The sequence below is a fragment of the Plecotus auritus genome, assembly GCF_963455305.1.
Source record: "Plecotus auritus genome assembly, chromosome: 13".
NCBI classification, from domain to species: Eukaryota; Metazoa; Chordata; class Mammalia; order Chiroptera; family Vespertilionidae; genus Plecotus; species Plecotus auritus.
This window is the reverse complement of record NC_137779.1, coordinates 4185561-4208250: the sequence shown is the minus strand read 5'-3', so window position 1 is coordinate 4208250 and position 22690 is coordinate 4185561. Positions and strand designations below refer to the sequence as shown.

At 50.9% G+C, this 22690-nt stretch overlaps 1 protein-coding gene and 1 pseudogene across 5 annotated transcripts in view; both read left to right on the top strand.

Annotated features, from left to right (window-relative positions):
• The window catches only part of GRIK4 (glutamate ionotropic receptor kainate type subunit 4), a 259741-nt gene that overhangs the window by 90600 nt on the left and 146451 nt on the right, over positions 1 to 22690 (top strand). For 3 of the 4 annotated variants that reach the window (XM_080650202.1, XM_080650201.1, XM_080650200.1), the window contains exon 3: positions 15844 to 16008. The exons of the other annotated variant lie outside the window; for it this stretch is intronic. In XM_080650202.1, coding sequence (XP_080506328.1) covers positions 15844 to 16008 — 165 coding nt within the window. The remainder of the gene's footprint in view (positions 1 to 15843; positions 16009 to 22690) is intronic. 4 annotated transcript variants of the gene reach the window in all.
• LOC308238629 (ADP-ribosylation factor-like protein 4A) lies at positions 340 to 2492 on the top strand (annotated as a pseudogene). The gene is made up of 2 exons: positions 340 to 390; positions 1947 to 2492. The product of its transcript is annotated as an ADP-ribosylation factor-like protein 4A (transcript).

Sequence of the window (22690 nt, the reverse complement as noted above, 5' to 3'; positions counted from 1 at the left end):
CGATGGCTGCAGGACCCAGGTTCGCCCGCCTCGTCACTCCTCTGCCCACGCGTCCCTTACCCTGAGAGTGGTTCCCTCTCAGTCACGGGCTTTCGGCACCACATGGTTTTCAAGTGCAGCAGTGAAGTGAGAACCAGACAAGTCCTCTCAGTGCAAGTCCTCTTGGGCCTATTTGCAGCTCCCAACCACCTTGGACGATTATTGTCACCAGGGGCCCCAGGCTCTGCTCAGCTCAGTCTGGGTTCGTATACGGAAAACCCAGGTGAGGAAATGGGGTTACTGTGATCGATGGAGAGTGGGAGCTGCCAAACGTTTTCAGGAAGGGGACACGTGGTGACTATGTTAGGCTTTGTGGTCCACGCGGTGCTTGTGGCACAAAAGCAGCCACAGGTGAGACATAAGCACGTGGGCATGGCCATGTTTCAGTGACACTGTTTATGGCTATTAATAATGTCATATGATTTTCACGTGTCACAAAATATTCCTTTAATTTTCCCCAACTTTTAAAACATGTCAAAACCAAGCTTAGCTATGAACTCTATAAACACACACACACACACACACACACACACACACAGGCTAACAGTAAGCTGACCCCTGACGGGGAGTAATCAGAACTCATTTCTGGAGCAGGGCTGAGTTGCTAAGTCATGCTGCTGTCATGCAGTGCAGGGTGGGATGGCTGGGAGTCAGCCGCGGTGTCCGCTGTGCGCGCCTGGCGCTCGGAGAGGCTGCGGAAGTGCCGGGGCTGGACTGTGGACAGGGAGCATCACCATGTCTGTGTGACGCTTCATGGTGCACAAAGCCCCCACCCACAGCTCCTGGGCCGCTCTCCCCTACTCCCCGCCTGGGAACCAACACGGCACTGTCCCAGCTTAGTCAGTGTCCCACCCACAGAGTCATCCTGGGAGGCTGTGGCTGAGTCATCTGCCCTCACTTCCAGGCAACATCACAACCCATGCCTTTAGCGGGGCTTCCTAAGGGCTGGCCTCCCGCTTTGTGGCTGGGGCCAAAGGAGCGTCTGCAGTCAGTCAGGAGTAGCCATGGAAACACTCGCCAGGGTGGCAGCGTGACTAGCTAGTGGAGGCGTGACTAGCAAAACAAACACAGACCCTGCCGGGCAGTTCAGTTGGTGGGAGTGTCATCCTGATACACCAAGGTTGTGGGTTCAATTCCCAGTCAGGGCTCATACAAGAATCAACCAAGGAGTGCATAAATACGTGGAACCACAAGTTGATGTTCTCCTCCTCCTCCTCCTCCTTCTCCTCCTCCTCCTCCTCCTCCTCCTCCTCCTCCTTCTCCTCCTCCTCCTCCTCCTCCTCCTTCTCTCCTCCTCCTCCTCCTTCTCCTTTTCTCCTTCTCCTTTCCTTTCTCCTCCCCCTCCTCCTCCTCTTCTCCTTCTCCTTCTTCCTCTCTCTCTCTCTCTCTCCCTCCCTCCCTCCCTCCCTCCTTCCCTCCCTCCCTCCCCTCCCCTTCTTTCTTTCTCTCTAAAATCAATAAAAATAAACAACAGCTCTTTCCAGGTTCTGTGGCACAGAGCCCCCCTGGTGACAGTGGAAGGTACATGACCTCAGCTACCGCAGGTGAAAGTTAGCGGGGCCGGCCCTCAGCAAACGTGGGACGTCAAGCAGAGCAGCTCTGGCTCTGGCCATCTTTTCTGAAGATGCGCTCTTTCTTTTAGTGGCAAATTCTCTCCCAATCCCACCACTGGGTCAGCCCGTCTCCTCCCTGACCTTGCTCCGTGCTTGTACAAAACAAAACACCAAGCATTTGACATTGGCCAGTCCCACTGGAGGCTGGCGGAGACGCAGACGGTTCGTCAGCAGTCTTGTTACGGGCTCCCCTGGGAAAAGAAGAAAGCATTCAACTTGGAGCACTTATTTGCAACTGGAAGTGGGAAAACGGACTGTGAGCAAACCTCTACCTGCCCAGCCCCTTCGCTGCAGTCCTGTCCCATTGTTGTTCCTGGTTTGGACTGTGCTGGGAAGCAGCTGTATTACACAGGCCGCAGTTCAATGAATTTGTAGATACCACACCTACCAAAGGACTTAACACGGAAGAATTAAGGTAACCTTGGGAAATGCTAACACAGTCACTTTTCACTTGTGGGATGTAGGTGGTCAGGAGAAATTAAGACCACTGTGGAAGTCATATACCAGATGCACACACGGCATTGTGTTTGTTGTGGACTCTGTTGATGTTGAAAGGATGGAAGAAGTGAAAACTGAACTTCACGAAATCACTAGGATATCAGAAAATCAAGGGGTCCCTGTACTTACCGTTGCTAACAAACAAGACCTAAGGAACTCATTGTCTCTCTCAGAAACTGAGAACTGGTTAGCCATGGGGGAAATGAGCTCGTCAACTCCCTGGCATTTGCAGCCCACCTGTGCAGTCATGGCGGTGGACTAAAGCAAGGACGTGAGAAGCTACATGAGATGATAATTAAGAGAAGGAAAATGTTGCGGCAACAGAAAAAGAAAGAATGGTGATACCTTCCACATCTGTGTGGAGCAGATTTCCTCTGTCTGATTCTGACAAATGGAAGGTCTGCAGCCTGGTTTGCCTGCCCGCCCTTCTGGGTGCTGTTAGAGCACGTTTTGCTGGACAGATGCCAGCTCTGCTGCCTTGTGGGTGATGAGGAAATGCAGCGCTTCTTAGCACGGCCTCTCCCCCTCCCCCACAAACTGTTCGGCACTGCCGTTTGGGGAAGCCAAACAACGATAGTAAATTGACCAGAAAACAGTTGTGGAAATTTGACCTGAAGTTAGAAAAGTAAAATTTTGAAGAAGAAAAAAATAAATTAATTAAAAATAAATTTAAAAAAAGAATTTCAGGATTTTGTTTCTCACCCTGAGTATGCAGTTTGCTATTTTATGTTTAATTTTGTAGTTTATGCAATAAGACTGTCTCTGGAGCAGATAGATCAGTTCAGGCCAAAGTAAGCATGTGGTGGGGATTGGTTTGGAGCTGAAGAGAGAGGGCAGAGATCATAATGACATTAAACAATGCTAGGGTTCACTTTGCCGTTCACTCTCACACATACAATTTCTCACAAAACCCTGGGAGACAGTAAGGCTTTAGCAGTGCTATAACCATTATACCGTACCCATTTTATAGGTGGAGAAACTGAGGCTAAGAGAGACTAGCTGGTCCAGACTGGCTCCATAGCTAAAACTGGTAGGGCAGCGAGTTGAACCTCTTAGAAGTTTCTCCTCTGCCAAAACGTCTTTTCATTGAGCTGTGCAGCTCCTTCCCAGTCCCTGGCCCTCTCACGTCTCTCGAGGCCTGCTGGTCGGGCAGCCATGAAGCTCTGTCTGCCTAGGAACTCAGACAGCCAAGTGATTCACCTACATGATCCCATCATCCCACAGCTGATTGGGCTATAACCCTTCCTTCCTCCCTCCCTTCCTTCCTCCCTCCCTTCCTTCCTTCCTTCCTCCCTTCCTTCCTTCCTTCCTTCCTTCCTTCCATCCTTCCCTTCTTTTTTTTATTTTGAAAAAAATACTAACTTTTTTCCCAAATATGATTAAAAATATGTGTTTTGCAGACAAGGGTCATCTGGGTCATAAACATCCTATAGAAGGAAGCACTTTATAGACACTGGAAATAATTCTAATAAAAGAAAACACTCGTGTGTCTCTGGATGTGGCTGTTACCCAGGGAGATTCAGCGTGCCACGTGCGAAGACAACATGACTGGCTCTTCCTGCCACATACAGTATCGACCCTCTCCCCCGTAGCCTGCTCTCAGTTGTTAGTTGGATTCAAAATAGACAGCTGCTGCCCTCTAGGGCTCCGACGGCCAGCGGGGCTCAAGCATAAGAATGAATTCACCTTAAGAACAAACTGGCTTTGACCCCAACCAAATCGAAAGTCCAGCCAGAGGCCCATTAGAGATAAATACAAGAGTAGTATCGCCTTTTAAAAAATATATATTTTTATTGATTTCAGAGAGGAAGAGACACAGAAACATCAATGATGAGAGAGAATCATTGACCGGCTGCCTCCTGTACGCCCCCTACAGGGGATCGAGCCTGCAACCCAGGCATGTGCCCTGGCTGGAATTGAACCCTAACCTTTCAGTCCACAGGCCAACGCTCTATTCACTGAGCCAAACCAGCTAGGGCTAGAGTAGTGTCACTTTTACGAGGTTGTGCCACTTAACATTATTAAACCTAGTCAATCCGAATTAAAGCTAAGCAAATGCCCATCACTAGTTTTGTCCTCACCCTATTCCATTTTTAAGAAGGCTCCATGTTACAGATTCTTTCTTCCTCTCTCTCTTTCTTTTAGCTCTTCGGGGTAGGGATAATAAATATTGTGACTAGGGTACTATCAGTGACTTCTATTCATTCATTTAATCAGTGTTTGCTGAGCTCATACCTAACTCGCGCCGGCTCTGTGTTAGGTACTAGGATGCTAAGAAGAAAGCTATGCTTCCCATCCTCTTAGTAAACAGTTACCGTGTGGTGCTCATGGGTAAGGATGGAAATTAGGGCAGGAAACGGTGGCTCATGGGCAGAGCCTTTAGCCCAGGCTTGGAGATCCAGGAAAGAGTTGGTCCAGAAGCTGAACTGGGTTGAAAGGCCAGGATATACAATTAAGAGATAGACATCAAAGAAGGAATGTGGGGTTGTGGGGGGGGGGGTGTGCTTTACATGGGAGAAATGAGAACGTGTTACATTCTGGGAAGAGGGAGGGAAGGAAGGTGGAGTTTTAGGAGAAAGGGCACAGGAAGAGCAGCAAAGGGGGAGGGTTACCTCTTCGCCTCAGACAGGAGGGAGATGGGTACAAATGTTGGTGCACTTAATCACTTGTCTAGTCCAGTCCTATTAACACATTAAATATGTATTGAGCGCTGTGAAGTGCCAGCCTTCCAGTGCTAGGTACTGAGGCTATAAAATGGAAAATAATGAATTCAGTACATATTTGCTGACCACCTATGTGCTGTGTACTGCCCTAACAATAATAGCAAGATGTATGAGTGTTTATGTGTGCTTTTGGTTTGAAAATTTTTTCATATGTTATTTCTGTTAATCATCATAACAGTGGATGCTAATGTTATCACTGTTTCTAGGTCAGGAAACTGAAACACAGAGATCAGACAGCTTACCCACGGCTGCATCGCTAGTGAGTGGCAGGGACATGCTTGTAAGCTCTGAGCGTAATGTCTCAGGAAGCTGATAGGCCCACAAGGGGCGGAGATCTTCAGACAAACCATTAAAGCCAGCAGATTTGTACTCATTTATCTTTAAACTAGGGGCCTGGTGCACGAAATTCGTGCACTGGGGAGGGGTCCCTCAGCCCAGCCTGCCCCCCTCTCACAGACTGGGAGCCCTCAAGGGATGTCCTACTGAAGGCTTAGGCCACAGTCTGGCCTCCCTCTATGGGAGGCGACTGGGCTGATGAGGGGAAGGCGCCAGCCCCATCACCCCGCTGCTGCAGCCACTGCCAGTCACTGCAGCCACCAAGGTGTTTTCATCAACATGGACTCCAGTCCCTTCACCATGAAAAAATGACAACTTTCTTTAGGCATTTTCAAGATGTGTCTTTCATAGGATATGATATTTCTTTCTTTTTTCTTATCCTTACCTGAGGATATGTTTCCATTGATTTTTTCCCCTTCCTTCTGATTGCTGGCTCGGCCCCTGCCCAAGCCTAAAGCCTCCGCCCGAGGCTTTAGGTTTACCAAGGCTTTTGGCTTGGGCAGGGGGCCCTTGCCCCTCTGATGGCTGGCTCAGAGTGACCTGGGTGCTGAGGATGTTCCTGGGACCCAGGTACATATGCAAATTAACCACCATCTTTGTTGAGTTAATTTGCATACTCACTCTGATTGGCTGAGGGCATAGCGGAGGTATGGTCAATTTACATGTTTGTCTATTATTAGGTAAGTATCTGTATTGATTCCAGAGAGGAAGGTACAGGGAGAGAGAGAGAAACATCAATGAGGAGAGAGAATTGTTGATTGGTTTCCTCCTGCATGCCCCACCCTGGGGATTGAGCCCACAGTCCAGGCATGTGACCTGACCGGCAATCAAACCCTGACCTCCTGGATCATAGGTTGATGGTCAACCATGGAACCACGCCAGATGGGCAAATCAGCAGATTTGTATTTCTGACAGTATGACTGACTGGATCAACTGAAAACTTCTCTCCTAGAAAATACTAAGAAATGTGGGAAGTAAGAAAAGCCAGGGCCCGTGGAGAGAAAGCTGGAAGCCCAGTGTGGCTGTGGGTGGGAAGAGGCTGGGAAGCTGGAGTGGGAAGTGGGAACGTCTGCTTTTGGATTTCAGTGATCACGAGGAGACAGCAGGCAAGACCTGGGAGCCGTGTCAGGTGGAGGATTAGAACTGAGACCCCGGGTAAAAACTGCCCTCGGGAAAGCGAGGGCCTGTGAAATAGCCCTCAGAGGCACAGGGTGATGGCCTGGGCTGTGAGTGAGAGAAAACAGTCCCCTGAGACTCTACCTGCAGTACTCTTAATGGGTTTAAGATCTGAATGTGTACTCCCTGCTGGTCCAAGAATTACCAAGGAGAAGCATCAGTATAAAAGTAGTAACAGAATGGTAATGCTCCAGAAGTTTCTGTCTGAAGCAAAATACTACCCCTCAGATGGACAAAGCACCAGTGCTGGCTGCAGGGAGCGACCACAGAGAAGGAATGGCGGCAGTTGCAATCACATTGGTATTACACCCTCAAGAAGTTCACTCAGAAACACTGGACTTTAAAAAAAACACACTTTACTATTGAGAGAATTACAGATGTCTCTCCCCCACCACAACTGCCCCCTTCACCTGGTTCCCACCCCACCCCAGACCTTCACCACCATATTGTTTGTGTCCATAGTAATGCATATCCTATATAATAAAAGCCTAATGTGCTAAGTGTCCGGTCATCTGGTGACCAGTGGATTGTTCAAACAATCCTATATAATAAAGAGGTAATATGCAAATTGACCATCACTCCAACACACAAGATGGCCGCCCTGATGTGGTCAAAGATGGCCACCACAAGATGGCCAGCAGGGGAGGGCAGTTGAGAGGGACCAGGCTGGCAGGGGAGGGCAGTTAGGGGTGACCAGGCCTGCAGGGGATGGCAGTTGGGGGCAACCAGGCCTGCAGGGGGAGGACAGTTGGGAGGGACAAAGCCTGCAGGGGAGGGCAGTTGGGGGGGGACCAGGCCTGCAGGGGAGGGCAGTTGGGGGGACCAGGCCAGCAGGGGAGGGCAGTTAAGGGTCAATCAGGCCAACAGGGGAGGGCAGTTGGGGTGACCAGGCTGGCAGGGGAGTGGTAAGGGGGTGATTAGGTTGACAGGCAGAAGTGGTTAGGGGCAATCAGGCAAGCAGGCAGATGAGCGGTTGGGAACCAGCAGTCCTGGATTGTGAGAGGAATGTCCCAGATTGGAGAGTGTGCAGGCTGGGCTGAAGGACACACACCCCCTCCGTGCACAAATTTTGTTCACCAGGCCTCTAGTCAAAGCATAATATGCTAATGATATGCTAAGGCCACTCAACTGCTCGCTATGATGTGCACTGACCACTAGGGGGAAGACAGTCGACTGGTCAACCAGTTGCTATGACGTGCACTGACCACCAGCGGGTAGATTAGCTTGCTGCTGGGGTCCGGCCGATCGGGACTGAGAGAGATGGGCCGGACATGCCCTGGAGCACTCCCACAGTCCCTCCCTGGCCCCAGTCCTACACCAGTGGGGTCCATCTGCCTGGCCTGTGCCCTCACACAATCCAGGACCCCTTGGGGGATGTCAGAGAGCTGGTTTTGGCCTGATCCTGCAGGCCACTCCTCTTGGGAGGGCGCCAGATGCAGGGCTCACGGCTGGCAAGCACTGCTGCAGTGGCATGAGCCTCTCCTGATGGGGACTGATGGGGTGCAAGCCTACGGCAGGTGCAGTGGGGCCGGGATGAGCAGGAGTGACAGGTAGGAGCTGCACGCTTTGGACTGCGGGTTTTGGCCCGATCCCCACAGGCCACCTAGAGGGACCCCACCTGTGCATGAATTCGTGCACCAGGCTTCTAGTCTGCATATAAGATCTTTGGTTAATCTCTTCTCACCCCCACCCCCTTCCTTCTGAGATTTGTCAGTCTGTTTCATGTTTCCATGCCTCTGATTCTATTTTATTTATCAGTTTATTTTGTTCATTCGATTTCTTTTAGTTTATTTTGATTTTTAGATTCAATTGTTGATAGATATATATTTATTGCCATTTTATTGTTCGTCGTCATCATCATCATCTCATCCTCCCCTCTTCCTCCCCCTCTTCCTCCTCGTCCTCCTCCTCCTCCTCCTTCTTATTCAGAAATACCCTTCAACATTTCATGTAATACTGCTTTGGTGTTGATGAATTCCTTTAGCTTTTTCTTATCTGGGAAGCTCTTTATCTGACTTTCAATTCTAAATGGTAGCTTTGCCGGGCAGAGTAATCTTGGTTGTAGGTCCTTGCTATTCATCACTTGGAGTATTTCTTGCCATTCGCTTCTGGCCTGAATAGTTTCTGTTGAGAAATCAGCTAACAGTTGTATGGGCACTCCCTTGTAGGTAACTAACTGCTTTTTTCTTGCTGCTTTTAAGATTCTCTCTTTGTCTTTAACCTTTGGCATTTTAATTATGATATGTCTTGGTGTGGGCCTCTTTGGTTCTTTTTGTTTGGGACTCTCTATGCTTCCTGGACTTGTAAGTCTATTTCTTTCACCAGGTAAGGGAAGTTTTCTGTCATTATTTCTTCAAATAGGTTTTCAATATCTTGCTCTCTCTCTTCTCCTTCTGGAACCCACATGATGTTCATGTTGGTATATTTGAAGTTGTCCAGAGGCTTCTTACACTATCTTCATATTTTTGTATTCTTTTTTCTTTTTGCTCTTCTGATTGGGTGTTTTTTGCTTCCTCATATTCCAAATCGTTGATTTGGTTCTCAGAATCCTCTACCCTAGTATTGAATCCCTATAAATTATTCTCTATTTCAGCTAGTGTATACTTAATTTCTGACTGGTCGTTTTTCATGTCTTTGACATTCTCACTAAGATCTTTGAACGTCTTACTAAGTCCCTTATTACTCTCATTAAGTCCCTGGAAGCTTTCACTGAGATCTTTGAGTAACCTTATAACCATTGTTTTGAACTCTGTATCCAGTAGTTTGCTTGCTTCCATTTCTTTCATTTGTGACATGTTTCTTTGTCTCTGCATTTTAGCTGCTTCCCTGTGTTTCTATGTATTAGGTAGAGCTCTTATGTCTCCTGGAATTGGTAGAGTGGCCTTGTGTATTAGGTGTCCTGTAGGGCCTAGTAGCCCACTTTCCCCAGCCACTTGGGCTGGGCACTCTAGGTGCACCCCTGTGTGGGCTGTGTGCATAGTCTTGTTGTAGTTGAGCCTTGATTGCTGTTGGTGTCACTGAGAGGAATTGACCCCCAAGCCAATTGGCTATGAGGACCAGCTTTGTCTACAATGGAAGAGCTGCTGTGCAGGAGACACCCCTATGGAGTAGGACTTGCTTCAATGAGGTTTTGGTGCTCTCTGAGTCTGCTCCTTGAGTGTGTCACTTGTGGATGCATAGAGTTGTGATCTGGTATGTCTGAATTTTCCCACTGGCTCTGGGGCCTCCTGGGAGGTGCAAAGTCAGTCACTCCTGGGGCCACTTGGTAGGAGTTACAGAGGGTTCTGCAGACAGCTGCTATTTGCTACTTGTATTGGGCTAGGAAGTGCCCAGGTGAAGTCCAGCTGTGAAGCAAGGAAGGCTGGTGCTAGTGCCAGGTCTTGGGCCTTTTATTGATAGGTTTGGGGTATGCTGACTCTAGTTGCTGCTTGTTTAAAAGATTTTAGGATAGTCTGAAGCCTGAGCCAGGACAGACCATTCATATGGAAAAGCTGCTGCAAATGGCTTGGGTGGGTCTGGAAATTATTTGGGTGGGGTCTCAGGGAATCTCCAGGGCAGAGCAAAGAGTGTGGGCCATGTTGATGGAAACTCAGATATGGCTGCCAGTCAGCTCTGTGATGGGAGAGGTCCCAGCACAAGAAAAATGACTCCTGCGAGCACCCCTGTCTAGGAGAAAGCTTCCCTGAGGTCCTGTCCCGATGCCAGACAGTCCAGTTCCTCCCCAAATGTCCCTGAAATCCCCAAAGCTGCCACACAGGGCTGCAGCTCAGAGGAAGTGATACCGTGTAAGTTTGTGGGCCAGCCCATTGAGAAGAACACCTGTGACTACAGCAGCCTCTGTCACTCGGCCACAATCCCCACTGGTTTTCACAGCCCAAGGTTACAGGGACTTCTCTTCCCAGCTCTGGAGCCCTGGGCTGAGGTCTGCTCTGTGGCTGGGACCCCCTGCTTCTCACAGGAGGCCTTGGAGATTGGTAGAGTGGCCTTATGTATTAGATGTCCTGTAGGGCCCAGTAGCCCACTTTCCCCAGCCACGTGGGCTGGGCACTCTAGGTGCACCCCTGTGTGGGCTGTGTGCGCAGTCCCTCCTGATTTAAAAAATGCCACACATGGGTGCCGGTCCAGCCCGTTCTGCGCCTCCACCCATCCTACTAGTCTCAGTGTGCTTTCTTCTTTACTTCTCTAGTTGCAGGACTTCCATTCAGTCAAATTTCAGGTGGTTCTGAATGCTGGTTATTCTGTATTTTAGTTGTAAGTTTGATGTGGTTGTGGTTATCTATGTTGCCATCTTGGTTCTCCAGAAACACTGGACTTAAACAATACGTTAGAAAAGATGGACTTAACAGGCAGTTACAGAACAATCCATCTAGTAGCAGCAGAATACACAGGATAGACCACGTGTTGGATCACAAAACAAATCTTAATAAATTTGGGAAGATTGGAATTATACAAGCATCTTTTCTGACCACAATGGTATGAAACTGGAAACTACAAGACCAAAACTGAAAAATTCTTAAGTATGTGAAGAGTAAACAACATACTACTGAACAACAAATGGGTCAAAGAAGAAATGAAAAGTATCTCCAGACAAATTAAAATGAAAATAAACCTGAGCTGTAACAAAAGCGGTTCTGAGAGGTAAGTTTATAGAGATAAACATTTACATTGAGGAAAAAAGAAAGATTTCAAATAAATAACCTAACCTTTACATGAGGAACTAGAAAAAGAATAACAAACTAAACCAAGAGTAGTAGAAGGAAAGAAATAACAAAGATCAGAGCAGAAATAAATGAAATAGAGACCTTTCATTAGTCTTACCAAGAAAAAATAGAGATGGGGCTCAAATAAGATTAGAAATGAAAAAGACATTATAACTTTTACCACAAATATACAACAAATTATGAGACTACTATCAGCAATTATTCAAATTGGACAACCTAAAAGAAATGAATAAATTTCTAGAAACATACAACTTACTCAGACTGAATCAAGAAGAAACAGAAAATCTGAGCAGAGTATTGCTAATAAGCAGAATGAATCAATAATAAAAAACCTCCCAATAGCCCTAGCTGGTCTGGCTCACTGGTTAGGGTGAAGGCCTGGAGACTGAAGGGTTGTGGGTTTGATTCTGGTCAAGGGCACATACTTCGGTTGCAGGCTCAATCTGAAGCCGTGTTCAGGCATGTGTGGGAGGCAACCAATAATAGCTTTGTCTCTCTCACATTGATATTTCTTTCTCTTTCCCCTTCCCTTCCACTATCTCTGAAAATCAATGAGTAAGAATCAACACAAAACAAAACAAACAAAAACACCTCCCAAAAAAGTATGAACTAGATGGTTTCACTGGTGAATCCTCTCAAATATTTAAAGAACTAGATGCCCAGTGCACGAAATTTGTGCACTCAGGGAGAGGAGGAGGTCCCTCAGCCCAGCCTGCGCCCTCTCACAGTCTGGGAGCCCTCGGGGGATGTCTGACTGATGGCTTAGGCCCACTCCCCTAAGCCATCAGTCAGACATCCTTAGCACTGCCATGGAGGTGGGAGAGGCTCCCGCCACCGCTGCTGTGCTGCCAGCCATGAGCCCGGCTTCTGGCTGAGCGGTGCTCTCCCTGTGGGTGCGCACTGACCACCAGGGGGCAGCTCCTGCATTGAGCATCTGCCCCCTAGCGGTCAGTGTGTGTCAGAGTAACTGGTCTTTCCACCATTCAGTTGATTTGCATATTAGCCTTTTAATAGATAGAATACCAATCCTTCACAAAGTCCTCCAAGAAACAGAAGAGGAGGGAACACTTCCAAATCTATTTTATGTGGTCAGCATTACCCTAATACCAAAACCATACTAGAACACTGCAAGGAAAGAAAATCACAAGCCAATATTCCTAATGATAATATATGCAAAAATCATCAACATAATATTAGTAAACTGGATTCCACAGTACATCAAAAGGATCAGACACTGTGAACAAGTGGTATTTATTCCAAGAATGCAAGGATAACTCACGTCTGCAAGTCAATCATTGTAATGCATCACATTAGCACAATGAAGGACAGATACAGTAAAAGCATTCAGCAAAATTCAACATCCTTTCATAACAAACACTCCCAACAAGCTGTGTATAGAAGGAATGTACCTCAAATAATAAAGCCATATATGGACAAGATCAGTGGCTAAACATGGTACTCACGATTGAAAAAGTAAAAACTTTTTTTAAATGTATTTGATTTTTATTGTTGACAAGTATAATGATGTCCCCCATTGCCCCCCTCCTTTGCCCCCTCCACGCAGCCCTTGCCCAACCCCAGGCCTTCACCACACTCTTGTCTGTATCCATGGGCTATACAAATATGCATATAAGTTTTTTGGTTAATCTCTTCCCATCCTGCCACCCCTCTACCCACTGAGATCTGTCTGTCTATTCCACACATCCATGCCTCTGGACCTATTTTATTCATCAGTTTATTTTTTTCATTGGATTCGACATATAAGTGAGATCACTCTCTGACTGGCTTATTTTGCTTAGTGTAATAATCTTTAGATCCATCCATGCTATTGCAAAGGGTAAGAGATCCTTCCTTTTTACAGCCGTGCAGTATTCCATTGTGTAAATGTACCACAGCTTTTTTATCAACTCATCAACTGATGGGCACTTGGGCTGTTTCCAGATCTTAGCTATTACAAATAACACCGCTATGAACATAGGGGTGCACATATTCTTTGTGATCGGTGTTTCCGGATTCTTAGGATATATTCCCAGAAGTGAGATCTTGGTTCAAATGGCAGTTCCATTTTTAATTTTTTGAGAAAACTCCATACTGTTTTCTATAGTAGCTTCATTCCCACCAGCAGTGTACTAGGGTTCCCTTTATTCAAAGTTCTCACCAGCACTTGTTGTGTGTTGATTTATTGATGGTAGCCATTCTGGCAGGTATGAGGTGATACCTCATTGTGGTTTTAATTTGCATTTCTGTGATAACTAGTTATAAAAATGAAGAAAGTTATAAAAATGAAGTCATGCAGTATGCACTGTGTTCATTTGTTTGGCTTCTTTAATTCCATTTTACCCCTGAGTAGTATTCAGTGTACTTTGGTTATACATTCAGCTATTAATGGTTTTTTCCAGACTTTGACTATTACAGGTCAAGTTATTATGAACATTTTTGTACCAATTTTTGTGTAGACATACACTTCCTTTCCTTTTGGATAAATACCTAGGAGTAGAAAGGCTGAATCATATGGTTGTTGTATGTTTCATTTCCTACCACATTGAGCACCAGTAGTTTTATTGCTAGCTTTACCCCGTGGTCAAAAAGCTTCTATTGAACAAGTACAAAAAACTTTTACAAAGTATCATACTTTAAAAAGATATTAGCTTGTAAGAACATGTAATAAATAACTTCAAAATGCGATGGGTGTTTAAATTTAAGGCGTGCCTTTAACATTTATGTAAAACACTGTAGAATATGAAAACACGAGAATGCTCGCGATCCGCCCGCAATGTGTTAAGCAACTGCCAGACTTGTCCACATGGTGGCCCCATTTCTCAGCCCCGCCAGCAGCGCGGGCGTGGGCCCTGCCCCCTGCCCGCGCTGTGCTTGAGTGACAGTCTCATTCTGGGTCTGCTCTCCCGGGGCCACTGGGTGGAGGCCCAGGAGTCCCGCGCTTCAGGCTCACACACGCGGTCTCTCCGCCACTTTGCAGGTGGCTAAGGCCATCAGGAGCGCGGGAACTTCGCTCCTGCTCACAGAAGCCCGCTCTGTTACCCCGGGGGTGCGATGCGCCTCTGTGGCCCAGCACATGCCCAACCTCTGGAGGAAATGCCACTCCCATCGTTCAGGGGCTGTACATATAAATAACCCACAGGCAGGAGCATGCCGGACGCTTTCTGCCCTGGTTTTTGGTTTGGAAAGTGGGTCGCGGCAGGCAGCCTGGGAGCTTGCACGGAGGCCGGCGGGGATCTCCACCCACAGCAGCTGCAGACTCGGGGCCCACACATTGGTAAACCCCTCGGCTCAATCCCCCACAGTGCTCTCTGAGTCTTCAGCTCTGAGAGAGAAGCTTGGTATTTCTGTTGTTGTAACAGCTTTATTGAGATGTGGTTCAGATGCCCACACTTCGTTCATTTACGTGTACACTTCAGTGGCTTCTAACGTCTTCCCGTTGTGCATCCCTCACTGCAATCCACTTCAGAACGTGTTCACCATCCCCAAAGAAAGACTGCATGCACGCGCAGCCACCCTGCGTTTCTCCCGCTTCAGGCCCCGCTCCCCCCACCCCACGCACACACACTTCCCCACCCCGGACACCCCCACTCCCCACCCGCCAGCAGGCAGCCACACATCTGCTTTCTGCAGCTGGGGGCCTGCCTACTTTGACAGGTCATGTAAATGGGGTGATCCCCGCGTGGCGTCTGTGGCTGACCTTTTCAGCACAGTGATTTCAAGGTGTACCCATGTGGTCACATGTGTCAGGACTTCATGGCCCCTCAGGATGTGCCACTTGTGTCTGTCCGCTCAGCTGTTGGGCTTTTCCGCTTTGGGGCGATTATGAGTAATGCTGCTGTGAACATTGTGTACCTGTACCAAGAGAGTGAATGACACCCATAGTTACAGAGTGTTTACCGTGCCAGGTACTGTGCTGAGCACTGCACACGTACTATTCGTGTGAGCTTCACAATAGCCCAAGGAATAGCCTCTGTCCCCATTTTACAGATGAGGAAACCGAGGCCCCATAGCTAATTCGGGGTGGAGCTGGGATTTGAACCCAGGAGCCTGTGGCACTGCAGCACTTGGCTTTAGCACACTTACAAAGTGGGGCAGCTATTGGAACCGCAGCGCTTCATTAAGCCGCCGCCCTTCACATGCTGAAGTCACGGATTACACTTACACAGCATCCAGTCCCTGTATTATCTTCCTGAAACCTCACACGGACCCCGTGAGTGTGTCTCACTCTTCCTAATCCCTCTGAGGGAAAGTTCAGACCAACAGCGTCACTGCCTGGGTGACAAGGCTCGTGGAGCGGGAGCCTGGGCCCAGCACCCAGCATGTCCCCGCTGCTCCTGTGGCAGCTCTCCCCAGCCTGCCCTCCGGGGAGCCTCACAGGTGCCAGAACACCCTTTCAGAGGCCAGTTCCTGCCTCCCTTCCTCCGCACACATGTACTGTGTGTGCACACAGACACATATGCAAGGGAGTCACTACAGTGGCCTGGCGACCTCATCCAGGTAGACCCAGTGCCTGCCACGACATTTCTAGGCTCCTGAGGTGGGTCCACGTGGAATCATTGCTGTGATGGCTGCAGACCAAGGCCTGCAGGACGTAGAGGACTTGTTCTGGGGGCAGTGCTGAGGACGGCTGGGTGGATGGCGATGCGGGAGCCTCCTGGCAGTAGGCAGCGGTGGGAGCTGGAGGAGGAGGAGGAGCGAACGGGTACCAACTGTCTGCCTGTGGTTGCCTGCCCACAGCTGCTATCCTGGATGACCCCATGGAGTGCAGCAGAGGGGAGCGGCTCTCCATCACCCTGGCCAAGAACCGCATCAACCGTGCTCCTGAGAGGCTGGGCAAAGCCAAGGTCGAAGTGGACATCTTTGAGCTTCTCAGAGACAGCGAGTATGAGACTGCGGAAACCAGTACGTAGCACGGGCAGGCTGCCCCCTGCTTTGCTTGCTGTAAGAGGAGGGGCTGGAGTGTGGGTGAGTTGCTCCCATCGCCAGGCCTGTGGTGTAGACATTTCCAAGGGAGGGAGAGAGACATACGCCAGGAGGCCCTACACTAGATTCCCAGGCTTTGTGGTGAGTCCTGGGTGGAGTCGAACTAAGACAAGATATTCATTCATTCATTCATTCATTCATTCACCCATTCATTAATTTCTTCATATTTTTATTCATTCACCCTCCTGGACATTGTGTACACAAATCACTGAATGAAACGTGGTGTGTGACTGAGATAAGAAAGGTACAGCTGCCCGGGGTAGCCTGGTCACTGCGCGCCTGACCGCCCGTCTTGCTTTCTTGTGCTGAGGGCAGTGCTGTGGGAAGAAATTGGGACGTGGGATGGAGTTTGGTTTTCACTCTCTGGGTAACCTTGGACAAGTTACTTATCCTATTTAACTTCCGTTTCTTCATGTGTAAAATGGGAAGGCTAGGATCTACTATGCAAATTGTGAGGTTCAAACAACTTAAATCCTTTGTGAATTGCAATGCTTTCAAACATACATAGTAGGTCACTCAAGTCATACATATAGAACCCCTACTGTGTGCTGGCCACTGCTTTTAATTCTCCCAACAGCCCAAGAGTTAAGTGTTATTATCCCCATTTTACAAAAGAAACTGAGGCTGAAAGGCATTGGATAACTTTCTCAACCACAGAGCTAGTCAATGGTTGAGCGAAGTCGGACCCTGCACTCGCATCGTTAACCTGCGAGCTCCGTGCGAGCTCACACCTGCCCTGGGGTTCTCCACCTGTTGCTGGGATTGCCTTGACGACCTTACAGGATGAGCTTCCCAGTGAGTGGGCTGGTAGCTTGGAGCTCAGCTGGAAAGGAACAGCTCCAGGTGAGGGAAGCACTGAGCCCAGAGAGGTGAGAGCATCTATTCCCTCAGACGTTGGAGTCCCCATCTCGGCCTTTTCTCGTCCAATTCCACCTCTAACAGCGCTCAATGGCAAAGTAAGCAAAACAAGACAAAAGAAAAGCTTGCTCAAGGAAATCCATCAGACGCGTCCCTGTCCCATACGGGCCATCCAGGTCCAATGACGCGTCCCTGTCCCATACGGGCCATCCAGGTTCAAAGACGCGTCCCTGTCCCATACGGGCCATCCAGGTCCAACGACGTGTCCCTGTCCCATACGGGCCATCCAGGTCCAATGACGCATCCCTGTCCCATACGGGCCATCCAGGTCCAATGACTTGTCCCTGTCCCATACGGGCCATCCAGGTCCAATGACTTGTCCCTGTCCCATACGGGCCATCCAGGTCCAATGACGCATCCCTGTCCCATACGGGCCATCCAGGTCCAACGACGTGTCCCTGTCCCATACGGACCATCCAGGTACAAAGACGTGTCCCTGTCCCAAACGGGCCATCCAGGTACAAAGACGTGTCCCTGTCCCAAACGGGCCATCCAGGTACAAAGACGTGTCCCTGTCCCATACGGGCCATCCAGGTCCAATGACGCGTCCCTGTCCCATACGGGCCATCCAGGTCCAATGACGCGTCCCTGTCCCATACGGGCCATCCAGGTCCAATGACGCGTCCCTGTCCCATACGGGCCATCCAGGTCCAACGACGTGTCCCTGTCCCATACGGGCCATCCAGGTCCAACGACTCTGTGTTTATTCATTCAGGAAACGTTTAGGGGGCACGTCAGACATGACACAGGACCTCACACTTGGAGAACAACGCAGACAGGCAGCAGGCACAGTCCTCCCTCGGGCGGCGGGCGGCCCTTTGCGGGCATCTGTGCCAGCTGCCCTCAGTGCCTGGTTTGGATTCTCCAGGGAGAGGGGTGGGTTGGTTCAGCTCGTCTTGCGTGACTGGTCTCTCGGCTCCCAGGTGTGGGCCCGACGGCCTCATAAGGCCCCTTGCAGAAAGCGCCCCCGCCCCCCCACCCCCGCCCTGACACTGAGGGCAGGTGCTCACCTGCAGAAGATGAGCCCAGCAGCCCATGGACACGGGTTCCTCGGATAGGGCCTGGGGCAGGCACCTGGAGTGGCCATGCGTTTCTGCACCTGGTCAGCCAGCTGTTCAGTGAGTGTCCCCGTGCACTGTTCTGGGCGGGGGCTGGGCAGGAACCCACAAAATCCTGGTTGTCACAGAGGTTAGCGCCCAGCAGGTGGGAAGGAAGATTTAACTTTCTCGGGCTCTTCCTAGTGAAGCCAGAGATGTCAGCAGTCCTGGCCCTGGGTCCCCCCATCTAGGCTGCAGTGTCCTCGGTGCCGGAGGGCAGGTCTCAGACAGGGTTTGATGTGGAAGACTAGCTCCTCTATCTTTCCTGGATTCCCCTGAATCCTCACCCGAGGATATTTTTCCATAGATTTTTAGGGAGAGTGGGAGAGAGAGGAAGAGACAGAGAGAAACATCAGTGTGAGAGAAACACATGGATGTGTTGCCTCCTGCATGAGCCCCGACCAGGGCCCAGGCTGGGGAGGAGCCTGCAACCAAGGTTCGCATCCTTGACGGGAATTGAACCCGGGACCCTTTGGTCCGCAGGCCAGCGCTCTACCCACTGAGCAACCCGGCCAGGCTCCCTGCCTTTCCTTTGGTTCTGCAGGCGTTCCTGGCAGCACTGGGGCGCCGGTCGCCCATTCCTGATGGGCCGTCACATCGGCACTGTGAAGCAGGTCCCAGGGGAACGAGGGAGACTGGCGCCTTCATTCCCCGCCAGACTCCGGCTTCTTTCCAACGCCCCCTTTGGCACCAGCTATTTCATCAGCAAGTGGCCCTGGTTCAGCGTTTACATCTCATTGCCGTTGGGGCACGAGTAGCATTTGCTAGAAAAGAGGCTTCTATCTTTTCACCTCAAAGGCCTTTCGCCTGCAGCCAGAGCTGCTCCCCCACAAGGGGTTTCAAACGGACCCCATAGCTCTTAGAAAGGTTCCAGCCCAGCTCTTTCCTCCCAAGCAAGGGGACAGGGGGTGATGGGCTGGTGCGATGAGCAGAAGCTGGGGGGCGGGGAGGGAGACCGAATGCCTGGAGGAAGGAGGAGCTAGAGCTCTGTGATCCCTACTTTGGGGAGACTGTGGCATGAAGTGGGGAGCATGGGTCTTAGAATATGGCTGCGCAGGTTTAAATCCTGGCTCAACTATTGGCTAGCTGTGCACCTGGAGATGGCTCAGTCACCTCCTAGGTCACCAGGCACGTGAGCGGATACGGTGCAGACGAGGGCACAGCACCACACACACAGCAGCTGCTCACTCAGTAAGAGCAGCTATAGATCTGCTGTTGGCTTTGTTCTCTCCCTCTCACCTCAGATCAGGCTCCCCCCTCCCCTGGACACACACACACACACACACACACACACACACACCGTCTCTCCTCTTCTCTTTCAGAGGCCAGCCCTCCCTGCCGGGCAGCAGCCTGTATTTCTAGGACTCCTCTCAGGTGGCATGTGTACGTCAGTGTGCCTCCTGGGCATCCCTTGTGATTAGCTATTCCCCTCTTCCCCGTTTTCTGGGCTTGATACATCTGACAGCTCTGAGCCATGCAAAGCCAGCTCCTGCCCAACCTGTGGGCTGTGTCTTCCGAGGCTGGTGGCCCAGGGCTGATCTGCATTGTTAACTTAAAGAATTGTCGTGGCTCCGAGGCCCTGACAACATCCCCAACCTCATGCCTGCCACCCGGTGACAGGGACTCTGCTTCAGGAGGTGAGAGAGATCCTGGTGATGACGTTCTTGGTGCCAGGAAGTAACCCTACAACATACACTGCGCCTTCTCTCAGCCGGGGATGAACTTCAAAAGGCCCTGCACGAACCACTGCAGTGACCCTTGCTCAGGGAGGCAGTGTCTGCCAAGGCACAGAGGCAGTTTCAGAATCAAAGGCTATGACATGTAAAGAGACGGAATACTCTGGAGTCTACACTTTACCTCATGTGATGGTTGAAAGCAAGGCTGCGATGGGCAGTCTCACACAGGGCATCTATACTAATAAGAGAGAAATATGGTAATTGACCGTCACTCTCTGAAGCCCACAGCCAATCAGGAAGGAATATGCAAATCAGTGGGACAAAGATGGTGGCGGCCACAAAGCCAGCCAGAGTGGGCGGGAGGCTTGGATCACCCCCGGCAACAGAGGAAGCCAAGCTTCTTGCCCGCCTGGGCTGGCCGCCAAAGGAGGGGCCTGTGGACGGCGGCCACGGAGCAGGCCTGAGCGACCCAAGCTTCCTGCCCACCCTCACAGGCTGCTGAAGGAGGGGCCTGTGGGTCGCAGCCACAGAGCTGGCCTGAGTGTGGGGAGGCTTGGGTCGCCTGGGCCGACAGCCAAGGGAGGGGCCTTCAAACGGCCCTCAGCCCCTCACCCAGGCTGGCCACGCCCCCATGGGGTGAGGGTCCCCACCAGGGGGCATGGCCAGCCTGAAAACGGCCCTCAGCCCCTCACCCAGGCTGGCCACGCCCCCATGGGGTGAGGGTCCCCGCTGGAGGGTGTGGCCAGCCTGCAAACAGCCATCAGCCCCTTACCCAGGCTGGCGATGCCCCCATTGGGTGAGGGTTCCCACTGGGGGTTGTGGCCAGCCTGAAAAGAGCCCTCAGCCCCTCACCCAGGCTGGCCATGCCCCCCACCAGCAGAGACCCTCACCCCATGGGGTGTGGCTGGCCTTCAAAAAATGCCCCAGCCCCTCACCCAGGTCGGCACTGTCCCCAGTGGGGACACCCACCCCAATGGGGGCGTGGCCAGCCTGCAAACCACCACAGGCCACTCACCCAGGCCACCCCGACCCCCATGGGAACCCCCACCCTGATCTAGGACACCCTTCAGGGCAAACCAGCTAGCCCCCACCCGTACACCAGGCCTCTATCTATACTAATAAAAGGGTAATATGCTAATTAGACTGGGAGACCTTCCAGGAGACCTTCCGGACATTCTTCTGGACAAAGCCATGATGGCGGGGCCGAGGTAGAGGCGGTTAGGGGGCAAGAGGGAAGAGCAGTTGTGGGTGATCAGACCAGGATGGGACAGCAGTTGTGGGTGATCACGCCGGTGAGGGGGGCCGTTGGGGGTGATCAGGCCAGTGGGGGGGGCAGTTGGGGGTGAACAGGCTGGCAGGGGGGCAGTTGGGAGTGAGTAGGCTGGCGGGGAGGGCAGGTGGGGGTGAGCAGGCTGGCAGGCAGAGTGGTTAGGGGTGATCAGGCAGGCAGGCAGGTGAGCGGTTATGAGCCAGCAGTTTCGGATTGCAAGAGGGAAGTACGAGTGCTGGTTTAGGCCCAATCCCTCCGATCCCTGTGGGATCAGGCCTAAACCAGCAGTCGGACATCCCCCGAGGGGTCCCAAATTGGAGAGGGTGCAGGCCAGGCTGAGGGACATGCCCCCCGCCCCCGTGCATGAATTCCATGCACCAGGCCACTAGTTACTTAATAACAAGCCTGGACACTGAGGATACATGGTAGGAAGTCACTCCCATTTCTGTCTGGTCCACATGAAAGACCACATAGACTCATTGAGTGGGTTAATTGAGAGTGAGGGTCCTTCATAACACTTCCTCGAACCCACATCTGATTCCTCCCCTCTGCCCCTGCACCATCATTGCCTCAGGCTTCCCCCTCCCCCTCCACAGCCCACAGATCTGAAATAGTCAAGACTATTAGGTCCTCAGCCTGGTCCTCCCTCCTTCTCTCCATATCTGTCTCCACCTCAGCCTCCTTGTGCAGAAGCTGCACAGGCCCTTCCTCTGTCCCGTAGAGCAGTGTCTCCTGGGGCCACTGGACAAGGCTCCCGCCCCCTTTCTCCCTGCTGCTGCCGCTGCCTGGGCTGGGCTCTGCGAGGCGGACATGCTATCAGCCATCCACACTGTCTCCCTGGAAACCCTGAGGATACTGGCTGTCCGGGCCTGGCCGGGGGAGGCACAGGCAGGTCTTGTTTGCTTGCATGGCTGCTCCTTCCGTACCAGCCCCCAGGCTTCCTGCAGGCTCCGTGGCCATGACCTCAGGGCTAGTCTCCTCCCATCGCTCAACAGACTGCATCGGTGGGCAGGAGGGAGCAGAGGAGGAGGAGGAGGGCATGGAGATGGGAGCAAGGAATGTCTGTGGAGCAATGCATCACGACTCCTCCTCCTCTGCTCCCACAGGTAGAGAACTGCTAGCAGGGTCGCCTAAGACCATCGGAAAACACAGATATTTACATTATGATACATTAACAGTAGCAAAATTACAGTTATGAAGTAGCAACGAAAATAATTTTATGGTTGGGGGTCACCACAACATGAGGAGCTGTATTACAGGGTCGCGGCATTAGGAAGGTGGAGAACCACTGCTCTAAAAGGAACACGTGCTCATTATGCAAAGTAGAGAACACGGGGAAGAAATCCTGCGTCCCGTGCCACATCCCAGTGATCATACTGCCCGGGCGAGGCTGGCAAGGCGGTGGCTGGGGCACCACCGTGAGGGCGGGGGAGAGCGTGCGCACCCTTCTCTGCCTCACGTTTCTGTCACTTTCCTCCTTAGTGACATGAAGGTGATGGTAACCGTACCTATCTCACCGGGGGGTTTTAAGAAATAAGTCAATTCACAGAAGTGCTTACCAGGGGCCATAATTAGCATTCAACAAATGGAGACTTTTGTCACATCGTCCGGTCATTTCTCAGTGCAGAACTGTTTTCTGC